A 16323-nucleotide genomic window follows, 5' to 3' on the forward strand; every position below is an offset into this window, starting at 1 on the left:
GTAGATTGGTGTGCTTTTGGGGGTGAGCACAAGATTCCATGTACCTCATGATGAAGTATGGAAGGCAGGTACGGGTATTGGTGTAAACACAGTAAGTAAGGTAGGCTTGAGGAGTGAGACACTTATTTCGATCGCCTCCCCGAGGAATAAAGTTATGCTGAATAATGAAAGAAATAACATGGGGAATGAGGCGAAGTCATCCAGTTACCACTGTTGCCGCCTGAGGATCATAAATCTTCAAGATGGAGGAATAGACTTCTTCATGGTTGATGAAGTCCCTAAAGATGGTGCTTTTAGGAGTCCAAAAAATGCAAAGTCCATCACAAGAGAGTCCGAGATGGCGAGCAAAATCGGCAATGGAAAGCTTTATGTGAACACTTTTCACATATGAGTGGAGTTTCAAAGAATCTTCTGCCCCGCTGAAATAAAGGTTGGTGTAGAAATATTTGACTAATTGAGGATAGCAAGGTTCAGCCATGTTGAGAAGGGGCTTCCAACCAATGTCTTTGAACATGTCCTTAAGTCGAATACTATTGAAGGAGAAAATATCGACTTCACGCCCTTCCTCAATTTTCCAGGCGAGATAAAGAGGCCAATTTGCACAACATTCGGAAGAGCGAAAGAGACGATCTTCTCCAGGAGCATAAGGTTGTCTCGAAGAGCTTCCAGTTCTACTTCTTTTGGATGGTTGTTGCCCTTCAGGCAAAACATCCTTGCCTCTTCGACTCATGTTCAAGAGAAGTTTTGAGGAGAGAGAAAATAGAATTTTAAGTATTTGAGATGGTTTGAGACAAGGCAGAGAGAGTAGAGTGAACAATGATTCAGAAATAGACAAAATGGGGTCATTATATAGGCTTGAAATACATTGCAACAGTCATAAAACGGGCAAAAAATTCAAAAAATCTGGTATACCGTTTGAGGATCCGATATACCATTTTATGCATTAACGGTTAAAAACTGCCAGAAAAGCTGATCCGGTATACCTTTTGAGGATTCGGTATACCATTTCAGGCAAAAACAGCAAGAAAACAACAATTTTCTTTTAAAAACATTTTTCAGTTATTCAAATGGGGCACACAAGCCAAGATCTCTTCTAAGAGAGTAGAATCTTTCTTCACTCAGGAGTTTTGTGAAGATGTCTGCAAGTTGCTTCTCGGTCTCAATATAGTAGAGTCGAATTTCACCTCTTTGAGCTGTATCACGTAGAAAGTGATGACGAATGTCAATATGCTTAGCTTGAGAGTGTAAAATCGGATTCTTACTAAGATTAATTTCACTTGTATTATCGCATTGGATTGAGGAAGTGTCAAACTTAACTCCATAGTCTTGGAGAGTTTGCCTCATCCATAGCACTTGTGCACAACATCGTCGTGCGGTGATGTATTCAGCTTCAGTGGTAGATAGAGCAATTGAGTTTTGCTTCGTACTAAACAACGAAACCAAACATGATCCAAGAAAATGACAAGTACCACTTGTACTTTTCCGATCAACACGACAACCAGCAAAATCGACGTCAGAGAAGCTAATAAGGTCAAAGTCATTGTCCAAGGGGTACCATAGGCCGATGCTTGGAGTTCCTTTCAAGTACTTAAAGATTCTCTTCACGGTACTCAAATGGGATTGCATAGGTTTGGCTTGGAACCTAGCACAAGCACAGATACTGAATATTATGTCCAGTCTACTAGCCGTTAGATAGAGTAAATTACCTTTCACACCTCTATATTTGGTTAGGTCAACTGGGATTCCATCTTCATCCTTGGACAGAGTTACAGATGTACTCATTGGAATGCTAAATGACTTCTGTCCGTTGATGTCAAACTTCTTTAATAATTCCTTAAGATATTTAGTTTGACTAATGAAAATCCCTTTAGGGGTCTGTTTTATTTGACATCTTAAAAAGAAGTCCAGTTCACCCATAAGACTCATCTCAAATTCACTATTCATACTATTATTAAAATCATGACAAAGAGATTCATTTGTAGATCCAAATATAACATCGTTTACATATATTTGAACAATAATTATGTCATTATTCTTATGTTTCACAAAGAGAGTTGTATCTATCTTACCCATAGTAAAATCATCATCGATAAAAAACTTACTTAGTCTGTCGTACCATGCTCTCAGAGCTTGTTTCAAGCCATACAAGGCTTTCTTCAGCTTGTAGACATGGTCTGAAAATTTTGGGTCTTCGAATCCAGGTGGTTGGATGACGTGTACTTTTTCATTGATGAAGCCATTTGCAAATGCTCTCTTCACATCCATTTGGTGTAACCTGAAATTCTTATGACAAGTAAATGCAAGCAACATTCTAATTGATTCAAGTCTGGCTACAGGAGCATAGGTCTCATCGAAGTCAATGCCTTCCTGTTGGTTATAGCTTTGGGCAACCAGTCTAGCCTTGTTTCTAGTTACGTTACCATCTTCATCAAGTTTATTTCTAAATACCCATCTAGTTCTAATAATTTTGGAATTCGAGGGTCTAGGCACTAAATCCCAAACTTGATTCCTTTCAAATTGGTTAAGCTCTTCTTGCATAACAATTATCCAATTACTATCTAAAAGTGCTTCTTTAATGTTCTTGGGTTCAATGGTAGATATGAAAGCCACATTGGAACAAATATTTTGGATTTTACTCCTAGTTTATATACTTTTATCTAGGTTTCCAATGACAAGGTCAAGGGGATGGTCTTTGACAGTTCTAATCTCTTTAGGAAGTTGATGTACTTGATCATTAGGTTCATCTAAAGTGATTTTTTCAACTCTTTTCCTAATTTCAAGTACTTCATCTTCATCATCTTTTTCAAGGTCTTTATACTTGTCTTTTGCCATAGATTCATCAAATCTAACATTTATAGATTCTTCCACAACTAGTGTTCTTTTATTAAATACTCTATATGCTCTAGTATTTGTGGAGTAGCCTAGGAATATACCATCATCTGCCTTTTCTTCAAACTTTCCTAAGTTGTCCTTATTATTAAGAATAAAACAAGCACAACCAAAAACTTTGAAATAATAAACTTTAGGCAATTTGTTATGAAACAATTCATAGGGGGTCTTTAACAAAATAGGTCTTATCAAAATCCGGTTTAACACATAACAAGCCGTGTGAACAGCTTCAGCCCAAAGATATTTAGGCAGGGAATACTCATTTAACATTGTCCTAGCAGTTTCTTGAATAGTTTTATTCTTTCTTTCAACCACACCATTTGATTTTGGTATTCTAGGGGCTGAGAAATTATGTGTTATACTTTATTTTTGATAAAACTCACCAAATTCCTCAATATTATCAAATTCATCATCATGGTCACTTTTTATGGAAGTGATCAAGTAATCCTTTTGATTTTGTATTCTCTTGCAAACAAAGAGCTACAAATTCTTCAAAAGCATCATTTTTTTGCTTGAGAAAGAGGGTCCAAGTGAATCGGGAGTAATCATCTACAATAACAAATGTATATTTTTTACCTCCTAGGCTTGTGATTTGTATAAGTCCAAACAAGTCTAAGTGAAGTAATTGTAGAGGTCTTGAGGTGGCAACAGAATTAATTACCTTATGAAAATTTTTTGTAAGTTTACTTCTTTGACATGCTCCACAAGAGTGTTGCTTATCAAATTTCAACTTAGGAAGATTTCTCACAAGGTTTTTAGAAGAGAGGGATTTAATAATCTTAGGATTAATATGTTTCAATTTTCTATGCCACATGGTTGCATTATCAAATTTAGATATGAGACAAGCATCATGAGAGTTGATATTAAATGTGCAAATATAGACATTATTCTTCCTACAACCCTCAAGAATTATGTTATCATCAGAATCCTTAATCTCACACTTGGAGGCATTAAAATTAACACAATAGCCATTATTACAAAGTTGACTTACACTAAGTAAATTATACTTAAGATTATCAACTAGACTGACGTTAGAGATTATTGTACCTCCAAACTTTATCGATCCATTTTCAATGATTCTTCCTTTGCTGTTGTCTCCGACAGACACCCATCCTCCTTTTTGTTTTCTGAGTTTCAAAAATATCTTTGAGTTGGATGTCATATGCTTCGAGCAACCACTATCAATATATCATTTCATGGTGCTTACCTACAAGACAAGAATGCTTAATAAAACTTTGGTCCCATTGAGTGTTGGGTCCATCATTATTAGTATTATATATTCCTCTTGGTCTCCACACCATTTGGTGACCATTTGTCTTTTGATTTTCATGCCAACTTGAGTATGGTTGAGGGTTCCAAGGTCTTTGGTTTTGAGACATTCTATATGAACCTTGGTTATTGGATGGTCTTTGAGCCTTTGATGGATTTTTTCTGTTTTGGCCATTGAAAGATCTTTTAGGAGTTTGACCATTGAAGGGTCTTCTAGGAGGAGGAAAATGTTGCTTCATATGATAGCATTCCCAAACAGTATGTCATTTCTTGTTGCAATTATTGCATACAACCGTGGTCTTCCTTTTGGGATTGGGTTTGCTAAATTGAGGAGTTTTCTTTCTAGCATAACATTCCTCAATTGAGTATCCTTTCTTTCTACAATAGTTATAAAATTTTTTCTTTACTTTCTTACTTGAACTTGTCTCTTTGGTATGATTTGAACCTTTGTTCCCATCATAGCCTACTCCTTTCTTATTGAAGGATGCTTTGGAGACATTTTCAATTAAGATATCAAGGGTCTTTTTGCCATTTGTAAAGGACTCTAAGGCTTTACACAATTTCTCTTTTTCTTTTTTCAAGATATTCACTTGAGAAGTTAGAGTTGTGTTTTAGTCTTTAAGGGTGTTTATCTCCTTTAGGAAATTTTTCTTAGTAGTAACTATTTACATGCTACTTTGGTATAACTCTTCAAAAGCTTCTTCCAATTCTAAAAAGTCTTTATCTTTATGAGAAGGAAAAGTAGGAGTTACCTCATTTTGGGTTTCTTCATCTTCAGTGGCCATGAGTGCCAAGTTTGTTTGTTCTTCTTCTTCTTGTGATGATTCATCCTCATCTTCTTCATCACTTAAGTCAAAAGAATGTTCAGCTTTGTAGGCTTTCTTATACTTTTTTATTTTTGGACAATCTCCTCTGAAATGTACTGATTTCCTACACTCATAGCACACAATGTCTTTTGAAATAGTGTCAGTATTATCCTTAGAAACATTCTTACCTTTTTTGTCTTTGAAAAACCTTCTCTTGTTGAATGAGGTTTTGCCCTTGTTCTTTAAGAATCTTGAGAATTTTTTTGACAAATAGGCAATTTCATCATCCTAAAGTTCTTTATCATTGTCGCTTATGTCATAGGTTTTGAATGCAACAACTTTCTTCTTTGGTTCCTTAGGCTCATTCTCCTTGGTGTCTTGCTTTAGCTCCATCTCATGAGTTTGGAGTGATCCCAACAGCTCATCTAGGCTTAGCTTGTCAATGTCTTTTGATTCCCTTATAGCTGTAGTCTTGGGTCTCCATTCTTTTGAGAGGGATCTTAAAATCTTTTGAACGGTCTCACCATTGGAGTAAATTATTCCTAATCCTTTCAACGTGTTCACAATGTTAATAAATCAAGTAAACATAGCATATATATCTTCATCATTTTTCATTTTAAAAAGCTCATACTCATTTACTAACATATCAATCTTAGATTGCTTAACTTCAGAAGTACCTTCATAAGTCACTATAAACTTATCAAACATCTCCTTAGCGGAGTCACACATGCATGTCCTATTGTACTCCTTTTCTCTTAGGGCACATTGAAGATAGCTTATAGCTACATAGTTGAGTTGCATTTTAGCTTTTTTAGCTGGGGTCCATTCTTCTTTGAGCTTGTCTATTGTATTTGGTTCATTTTCAATAACTTCCCATGCGTCAATGTTGTTGACACATACGAAGTTCTTGAAACTATTCTTCCAGTAGAAGAATCCTTCTCCTTCAAAGAAGGGAGGTCGGATTATGTTATAACCTTTAAACTTACGATTAGCAGAAGTTCCCATGGTCTTAAAACTCTTAGTTGGATTAAAAAATCACGGTCTTGAGCTTCCGCTCTAATACCAAATATGAATTCACCTAGAGAGGGGTGAATAGATGAAGGTTGTAAAATTAAAAACTTATGCGAAAAATAAACAAGTAAAGATATCCAAATTGACAAGAAACAATTAAAAGAGAGACACAAAGATTTATAGTGGTTCGGCTAACACGAGCCTACGTCCACTCCTCTCAACTTAGAGAAAATTTCACTATAAGAATCTTGAGTAAGAGCAAGAGAACTCGTACAACTATTCTTGAGAACGAGCAAGAGGACTCAACAAAACTACTCTTGATTTAATGAGCAAGAGGACTCAAACTTCTCTTGATTCTGAGCAAGAGGACTCAACAACAACTTATGCAAAGTAAAAGTGAAATACTAAGGGTTTTAGAATTACCTCAAACCTTAGTAGAATAAATGCTACATTTCAAAACATGAAGCTTGAATGCTAATGAGAATGAAGGGAGCAAAGTGAGATAGATTTTCCTTGGATTGATGTAAGTAATCTCACTTGGGAGTGACTTGTTCTTGGAGGCTCTTAATTGTGATTCAATGATGTTAATTGATGTGTTTAGAGCTTAAAACAATTTGGTATTTATAGTCAAAGAAGCTAGATTTAATTAGGAATCCAATTAAGGATCGGATTTCATAGTCTATAAATAATCCGGTATGCTGGATGGAAATTCGGTATGCCGAATCACCTAACTTCCATTTAAAACACAGGAGTAACGGTCAATTCATAAAAGATCAGTACTGATCCGGTATGCTGGATGGGAATCCGGTATGCCGGATCAGGGCAAATTGCAGGTTCTCAAGAGCCGGTATGCTGGATCCTGATTCAGCTTGCTTAACCAAGCTACTGGTTCTTTTTTCCTGAGATTTCCCATTAATCCGGTATGCCGGATCTAGAACCGGTATACCGGATTGGGCAATTTCAGTGGAAATTAGTCCAATTCCATTCGGGTTTGGCTTGGGAATTTCAAACCCATTTAGTCACATGTTTTAAGGGGTTAAATAACCACCTAAGGTCATTCTAGATGGATGCATGCGTGTGTGTGTGTGCATTACATCAAATGTGACTCAAAGATTACAGATGTGTAAATTACAATGTCTTCAATCTTCAAACCTCAAGAAAACAAACTTCAACTCTTTTAGCTTCCAAGGTTTTGACTTTCAAGCTTTCAATCTTCTTGAGTATAGTCTTGTAAACTTGTATATGTTCCCCCTCACTTGGTGCTATGCTTTGACTCTAAAATCACTTAGAACACAAGCATTAGTCCAAGGATGGCCTGATTTTTTATCATCAAAATAACTATGTCATCATGGAGATGATTTGGAGGGTATAGGGCCATGTATGCTTCCCTAACAATTTGTGATTGTAGTTAGTTATTGTAGCTTAGGTGCACGTGGTAGCCGGATTGGGTTGGGAGCCCAAGATGGCGAGGGAAAGAAAAGGGACAGGTAGAGAAGGCAGAGACGGAGAAGAAAGGGAGAATGAGAGGGGGAAAGGGACAAGGGTGAATTTACAAAAAAACATCTTGACTTAAAATTTTTTGGTACGACATCTTAACTTAAAATGTTGGTAAATGATGTAGGAAGGGTAAATAAGTCTGGTTACAACGATATGTTGTAACCGGATTGGTTACAATTACCCTTATCTTAATATTTTTTGGAAAATCCATAAAAGAATCTTCTCTACTTCATAGCCACGTCAAACCAGTTGATAAAACCACCAATCCATCCCAAAACCGCCTCCTCCCCAAGATAGGGCTCCCCTATGGCGTGGCAGGGTTTCCAGCGCACCATTGGATGGCCTTGGTGCCTTGGGCACGCAACCCAACACAAAGGTGTTGTATGGGGCTGCATTGGGCTGCGTGCCTAGAGCAGCAGGGCCATCCACTGTGCGCCAAACGCCTTGTCGTGCCACAGAGGATCCAGGTCCTCTCCAAAACTGCCACAAACACGTCACCTTAGACCATAGTTAGTAAGTTCGGGTACGACAATAATACGGGAACAGATATGTATGACAAATAATCGACATATATGGCAACAGTACATTTTCAAAAAATCCGGCGCAATAAAAAGCGGACAGCAATGATTTGGTACGTGTTTAATACATGTATTAATACGGTTGCTCTATATAAGTAGAAGAGCAAAAAATATGGGTTTATCCTAGTAATGATTTTTTTGCAACTAAATTCTAATCTCCCATGCCTTCATGAACACTTCAAACCAAGATGGCTTTCCAATTTGAAATAATATCTCATGAACAATTAAAACCAATATAGCCACCAAAACTATTAAAAAGTTGCACCACCCAACCATTTATAATCAATAAAATAAGAAGACATTATAGAATTTTATTATCCTAATAAAATACAGAAACATACCAATTTTGATAGAAAGGACAACAACCTAATCAAAATACAACACAGAAAGTATGCATAGCCTCGTCAAATCCAAAATAAAAAACGAGAACAGCTATCCATATAGTTTGATTACGGAGAGACGAAAAACGAGGACAAATTCCCCCCCCCCCCAAAAAAAATTCCATCTCCCAAAAGAAACAGAATTCAGTGATTCTTCAAAGTATTTCCAGACTAACATAAACCCTAAGCAGAAAATCGAGAAAATAATAGGATCACAAGCAACAAAGCAAAAGAAAATAGCAATTGAAGAAAAAGAAATCCATTTCCCAAAAGAAACAGAATTTAATGATTCTTCCAAGTATTTCAGCTTTGAAGAATCCAAATTCCGGACTAACATAAACCCTAAGCGGAGAATCGAGAAAATAATAAGGTCACAAGCAACGAAGCAAAAGAAAATACCAATTGAAGAAAAAGAAAAAGAAGAAAGAGATTACCCTGCACCATGAATACAGGACAACTAACACAAACAAAAAGAAAACCCTAGTTCGTGAAGAATTGCATATCTATATAAATCTTATCGAGAGAGAGAGAGAGAGAGAGAGAGATGAAAGATACCTGGATTTGATAGATATGAACTAGAACTGGAGTCCTCAAGGTTGATCAAAGAACCAGAGTGTTCATTGGCTTGGAGGTTTTAGCTTTGTTAGAACAAGAGTCTTCGGGTTTCAGGTTTGGTGGTTTCTCACCGGCTTTTGGGCTTGTAGGTTTTAATTTTTAATTTTATTTAATTAAAACTCATAAATATATATTAATACATGATTAATATGGTAATTAATACGGTGTTTCATTAGAATCACTATCTGATAGAATATGATACGAGTCAGATTATTGATTTATATGGTCAGATACGGCAATTAATATGCGAACTTATTAACTATGCCCTGAACCCCACAACCCACATGAAATTCCTCCACTCATCCATCAAAACACTCACCTTCCTTCGCTTTTTAAGATTAAAAACCCCCACAAGTCGTTGGACCAGATTTCAACAGAACACAGAGAGAGAAGAACAGATGGGCAGTGAAGAGAAAAACCGAAGCCTCATCTTCACCTATGGAACCCTGAAACGAGGCTTCCCCAACCATCGCTTAATAGAAGGCCTGATGCCAACAGGGGACGCCATCTTTCTCGGTATTTATCGAACAGTCGAAAGATACCCACTCGTCTGTGGTCCCTTTCGAGTTCCTTTCCTTATCAACCTCAGCGGCCATGGCGACCGAGTTTGGGGAGAGTTATACGCCATGACGGGAAAAGGGCTTGAACGGATGGACGAATTGGAAGGAACGACTCGTGGGCACTACGAGAGACTGCCTATGGTAGTTGTTCCGGCGGATGAAGCCGCACACGGCAATGAAACGAGGATTGCACCGGTTGTCAGAGCAGAGGCGTATTATGCCCACCGGAGTTATGGGGAAGAGCTGTGGCGGAGCAATGGAGAAAGAGGATTCTGCAAGTATTCGGAGGATGAAACGAGTGGATATGTAAGGAGGACTGAGAGGCCTCAGAATGTTAGCTTTCTTGAACATATTCAGTTGTTCTGTTCTTCTTCTTCTTCTTCTTCTTCTTCTTATCCTCGAGTAACTGTAATTGATTGAATTCTGTGATCGATGGTGATATGGTTCGTGAATAAATTACAAATGTGTTCTTAATTCTGGTGTTCCTGCCAATAAAATCTTGACCTTTTCCTTTTGGGTTTTTTGTGGCGAATTTTTCTGCGGTTAAATCTCAATATGAAACTCTCTAAAACTCTGAACTCGTGATCAGGATAGAAGAATGTGTCAAAGACGTTGGATTAGAATCTCTTACAGATGGCCGGTTTATGCATCTTCTTAGAAGAGATAATGGGAGAACCAGTTCCAATTTTTAGTGGCCTTTTGTTAAGAGTTTGTTTGTGTCTTGAACACTGTAACTTGAATTATTGGGTGGAGAATGGAGCTCCCATTTGGGTTTTGTTTATTAGTGGAAGATGGTTGCAGATGGTGAGATGCGGCATCCTTCATTGGGAAGGGTATCGAAATGAATTTTGGAATATAATTTCAAAATGACTGGTGTCACAATTGCTATATACTTCTCATCACATCTGTACTACCCTTACTCCATATTGAAATATCAATGCTGTAGCTCAAAAACCGTGGATCACCCGTGGATGAAGAAAAATTCGATCCAAAGAAGAAAATCACATTCTCTAGATGAAATTAAATCAGTGCCAAACTATTAGTATTTTAAGCTTTAATGGAAAATTATCCTCTCAGGTTCCCTGACCGGTAAAGTTCCCTAGTGCCTCTAATAAGAGAAGGAGAGAGAGAGGGGGGGACCCACCCAGGCATTATGTTCGGGCAGAAGATAAAATGGTCATTTCCACCCCTCATGAGAAGAAACATACAAACTGTACCAGACAGGGACCCTGAGAGGATAAAGATCCAATTTGAGTTTCATTCTCTTGTAAAATGTTGCAATGAGAAACAAAATCAAGATTATCAAAATGCCACAATATTTCAATTGAGATGGTTAGTGATTATAAGATGGCATTCCATCTGATCTCAGGTCTGGCATACCAAGGTTCGATAATTTAGAACTTGGTGCAGGATCTCCAAAAAAAATATGTTTGATTCCAACTCACAAATCATCCCAGAATCGTTTGGAATTGGCGGTATTCGGTTGGATCTGATTTAAACTAGATCAGCCTTAATATGCATAGAATTGAGTTCAATTCGCGCACACACACAAAAAAAAAAAAAACCATGAGCCCAAGCACAAAAGCTCACAATCCCCACCACCTACCATATCATAGTATGTCTTACTAATCACAAGAGAGTAAATAATCTGACCTGGGCTTGAGGACTCCAAATAGAAAAACCTATGATTGGGCTTAAGATACATCAGCTACCACTGAGTCAGATTCATCACTATTCTGTACTATATTGAAGTTTCTGTTACATTGAAGAATAAGAAAAGAGAAATAGGAAGAAATCAAATGTCTATCAACAATTTATTCTTTTTTCAATGGTAAACTGGGTATATTATCTAGGGAAATATCATTACTAGAACACCCAGTAGTGGTTAAGTACAAAGGATAGGATGGTAGGCTATTTAAAATAATTGCAACCTGCAACTTGTCAATAATAGGAATAACAAAAAAAAAAACTCATTTATCCAGTCAAGAATACCATCATAGTTTCTATCATAATTGTTGATACTTCCTTCACCTGTCATCAACAATTTTCTTTTACTTCTGAATGAAAATTTGTTCCGAGACCGCAGTGAATTTTTGACTGAAGTTGAACCTACCATTATGTCTTTCAGTTGTGCAGAACCACTCCCCTCCCATAGAGGGAGAGAGATGTATCATATCAAAAGAAAGTTTAGGAACACCCAGAATGGAGTTGATTACACAACAGTATCGAACCACCTCCTATGATGCGATGGTTTTTAGCTGAGAGAACACATTTCATCAGATATGCGCACATCCACCTCTTTGAAAGCTCCATAAATTGTAATACACTCAATATGGAAATTTATCTCCCCATTTTATTTATCCACATATTCGTTTGTTTCCATTAGCTGCCGTGACCTGCATAATACATCAGAACTGGAATCAGCTTTACCTATTGGAATGATTATATTAATTTAGTCTGCATAGATCTTTATTATAACATGTACTTGCTCCTATATTTGGGTGCATCCCAATGGATACAAAATTTAATTGGCCAACTCTTAATTTTTTGCCCATGGAAAAAGAAGTTGGATTAGGGCACTGGCACCAAAGAATCAAATGAGTTATGCTAAGCTGATCCTGGGAATGTTGTGTGACCAAGCTGTCATTCCTTGCATCCTAGACTCACATGTCAAGAAACAGGACTGAAGGACAGAACAGATGGATATACCAAGGTTCTCAAGTAATTTGGTATTTCCCAATAACATATTTAGCGGCAAACATCAACAGTCAGATTGCTCGCACAGTTCTGGTCATGCTGTAGCTGTAAATCATAGTCACTGTGTTGGAAATAACACCAAATAAATTAAGAATAGAAAACTAGTCTCAACGGCTCAACACTTGAAATGAAACCACTACGTATTATAGGAGAGCTTTATACATGAATGATAATCACGGACACTAGGCAAATGTAAAAACAGCGCTTCAAATGAATAAGAATTATGGTGGGGCTAAGTCGTGCCACCAGTCACTTTCCTTAAGATCGTAGTCACTCCTTATGGAGAGAGAGAGAGAGAGAGATGCCAGGCGTCCTCTATTTATAGAGGAAAGATGCCCCTTGGAAACACCTGTTCAAGAGGGCCCAAAAGGTGTTTTTCAGAGAGAAGACGCAAGAAAATATCTTTTGCTGACGTCTGATGCATTTTGGACGACATGCAATGAAATATCACCGACGTCGATGATGTGTTGGACTTAGGGATGTAAATGGATAACCGAAATCCGAATCCGAATTCGCATCCGTATTCGTTTAGGGGCATCCGTATTCGTTTAGAGATATCCGGAAAATAATCCGAATACTCCGATTAAAATCCGTCCGAAAAAAAAATCCGAATACTTAATAATAAAAATTAAGTAAATAATGATTTTAGGGTTTTGAAGATTAAACAAGTTCTAGAATATGATGAAAAGAGAATCATGATCTAAGAGATATGGATTGAGAGAGAATTGTATCCGCTAGGGAGGAAGGTCCGGTTACACAAGGCGATATGTAAACGGATGGTCGAAATCCGCATCCGATCCGCATCCGAATCCGTTAGAGGTATCCGTATTCGCCAGGGAATATCCGCTCGATCACATCCGATCCGTATCATCGATCCGATCCATTTACATCCCTAGTTGGACTAAGCTCATCACTATTTCATAAATCGAATCGCTCGATTCGGATTGGAATAGGCGGTGACCGATCTTGATTCTATATGTTCCGGAGCGGCCGATTCTAGGGTTTTTGGGACCAAGTCGCTAGATGTTTGGATCTTAGGGACCAATTCTAGGATTTTGGGACTGATTTCAGCCAATTCCAATTCTATCCAAGATCGGAATTGGGAGGGACCGATTCGTCCCCCAATTCCATGTTTTAAATCCTTGTCACGTATCTAAAGTTAATAAAACCTCATCAAACATCGGATAGCGTTTTAAATATGTCAGCAAAGTTTCTAACAAACCCCGACTTAGAACATGCTCTGACTAACATTTAACCAACAACCAACGTCAAGAAAAGTCATCCGACGTTGGAAAAACCTTATCAAGCGTTGGCAATAGGAATTCAAGATACAAGTCTAGCCACTAGCAAAAAAGGGAACGACATACACAAAGGCCTCTCCTTTCCAGGCGCACACGTGTGAAAAGCATAGTGAGTCTTTCTTTTATGGAACCCTGCCCTTGTAGATCCCATTACAACAACAACAATCATAACCTTATCCCAACTAAATAGGGTTGGCCTACATGGATCCGATAGAGGCTATGATAGTAATAGAAATAAGAGAGAAGTAAAAGGGAAGTAAGAGGAGTAAAAGGAAGTAAAAAAGACAATTAGTAAAAGAAGAAATCCAAGCAATAGTCAAAGTAGCATCCCAAGAACATTCCCCTATAGGGGATCGGCTACACGGGTCTTTATCCTCCACACCATTCTATCTGCTGTCATACTAGAATCGAACCCTACCACATGCATATTCTTTCTTACCACTTCTCCAATAGTCAATTTAGGCCTGCCCCTACCTCTTTTAGCTTCGTCAAACTGAATCTGATCACTCTTCCTTACCGGTGCATCCATAGGTCTCCGTTGTACATGGCCATACCACCTCAAGCGGCTCTCACGGAGCTACTCTTGGACTGGTGCAACTCTCAGTTCGGTTCTAAGACAATCATTCCTTACTCTATCTCTCCTGGTCTTGCCACACATCCTTCTCAACATCCTCATCTCTACTATGCTCATCTTATCTATATTATTCTTCTTAACTGCCCAACATTCCGCCCCATAAATCATGGCTAGTCTTATTATTCTCCTGTAGAATTTCCCCTTAAGCTTAACAGGCATGCGTTTGTCACATAACCATAGTTGTCATGGTATAGCGACATATCGCTGGAATAATGGCATATCGACCAACGACATGGGATATGTAAGAATATCGACCGATATGGCCTCCATGGCGTCGCCATGGCGCCGACAAGGACGCCATACCACGATATATGGCCATATCGGCCGATATTCATGTTCAAGTGTATAAAACTTAAGTTTTTAATAATTATTAATTTTTTTATAAACCTTTTAAAAGATGATGCTTTTAGCTTAATGTGGATTGGAAGTGTAACTTTTTAAGTTACACCTGCAATACACATTAACATAAAAAAAGTTTAAAAAAACTTAAAACAATACACTATACCCTAACTATCGTCTCTTGGGAGAAATAGAAATCGAAAACGAGAACAGAAGAGAGAGACATGAGATAGAGAGACGCAGTTCTTCTTCACTTCTTCGAATGGTTGTTGGCCTCCTTCCTCGACTCCGGTGAGTGCTCCCAGCTCCGGCAACCTCTTCAAGCAGGTAAGTAATTACTGTAATTGTTTTTTTTTTTTATTTGGTGGTTCTTCTTCTTCTTCTTCTTCTCCTCCCAGTCCTCCGGCAAGTCTCTCCTTCAGTTCTTCTTCTTCTGTTCAGTTCTTCTTCAGTTCTTCTCACTCATTCACGCACAATCGCGACTCCAGCGAGACTGCAAGAGACAGAGAGGGGGTTTGTCATTCCTTCAGTTCAGTTCTTCAGTTCTTCTCCTCCTCCCATTGCTTTTTCAGTTCTTCTTCTTACTTCTTCGTCTTCTTCACTTCCGGCGACTCTTCTTTTTTTCTTTTTAAATAGATAATATTCAGTCACAGAGGGGGTTTTTTCATGTGACAGTGACACAGCCAAATACACTCGGCTGTTGTATTCTTTTTGTTTGGTTAAGCACCAAAGTAACACCAAGTCACCAACAACAGTTTTTTTTTTTCTCTTTCTTTCTTCTTCCCTTGTACACAGCCACACACACACACAGAGACAAAGGGAGAGTGTCGAGCGACAGAGAGGGGGGGTATTGGTAATTTTTTCATGCTACACTTTCATGAATTAAACCATAGTAGATTAGTAGTACACTTTCCTGTTGATTTTTTTTGTTATAGGGTATATATTATAAGCATACTAAATGACATTAAAAATAGAGAAAATAAAAAACAAAACATGGTCGACATGATCGCCATGGCGGGCAACATGTCGATATATCGATTAGGCACCCCTCCACCGAATTGGATCGCTGTGACAACGTGACAACTATGCACACAACACTCCTGAAGCACCTCTCCACTTCAGCCATCCTACTTTAATTCTGGGGGAGACATCATCCTCTATATCACCTTCTTTGTTAATGGTTGATCCCAGGTATCTAAAGCATTCGCTTTGTGGTAACTCTCTCTCCTCAAGTTTCACCACTTCATCACCTCTTCTAGTTTGACTGAAGTTACACCTCATATACTCTGTCTTTGTTCTGCTTAACTTAAAACCTTGTGATTCCAAGCTTGATCTCCATAACTCCAACTTTGCATTAATCCCTTCTACTGTCTCATCTATCAAAACAATATCATCAGCGAAAAACATATACCAAGGGACCTCATCTTGGATGTGTTTGGTTAAATCATCCATGATGAGTGCAAACAAATAAGGGCTTAGAGCTGATCCTTGGTGTAACCCAATTGTAATAGGGAATTCACTACTTTGACCCTCCGCAGTTCTGACACTTGTCACCACGCCCTCATACATGTCCTTAATTATATCCACATAATCACTGGAGCTCCTTCTTTTCCCTAGGACATGCCAAATGATCTCTTTAGGGACTCTATCATAGGCCTTTTCTAGGTCGACAAAGATCATATGGAGG

At 38.1% G+C, this 16323-nt stretch overlaps 2 protein-coding genes across 7 annotated transcripts in view; one reads left to right on the plus strand and one right to left on the minus strand.

The window, feature by feature from the left end:
• Positions 1-1926: 1926 nt before the first annotated feature.
• Positions 1927-16323, minus strand: part of LOC122646725 (chaperone protein DnaJ-like) — a 30505-nt gene continuing 16108 nt past the window's right edge. For 2 of the 6 annotated variants that reach the window (XM_043840330.1, XM_043840327.1), the window contains exons 6-7: positions 11338-11360; positions 1927-1936 (exon numbers count right to left, since the gene is read on the minus strand). In XM_043840330.1, the coding sequence (XP_043696265.1) occupies positions 11347-11360 (14 nt within the window). In that variant the 3' untranslated portion in view covers positions 1927-1936; positions 11338-11346. Of the gene's footprint in view, positions 1937-11181; positions 11361-11759; positions 12002-16323 lie in introns of those variants that run through there. The other 4 variants (XM_043840328.1, XM_043840326.1, XM_043840329.1 and 1 more) reach the window with 2 other exon arrangements.
• Positions 8953-10079, plus strand: LOC122646724 (putative gamma-glutamylcyclotransferase At3g02910). The gene is made up of 2 exons (XM_043840324.1): positions 8953-8974; positions 9428-10079. Exon 2 carries the CDS (start codon positions 9444-9446, stop codon positions 10023-10025), a length of 582 nt encoding a protein of 193 aa, XP_043696259.1. The 5' UTR covers positions 8953-8974; positions 9428-9443; the 3' UTR covers positions 10026-10079.

Source organism: Telopea speciosissima, chromosome 11 (assembly GCF_018873765.1).
Source record: "Telopea speciosissima isolate NSW1024214 ecotype Mountain lineage chromosome 11, Tspe_v1, whole genome shotgun sequence".
Taxonomy (NCBI): Eukaryota; Viridiplantae; Streptophyta; class Magnoliopsida; order Proteales; family Proteaceae; genus Telopea; species Telopea speciosissima.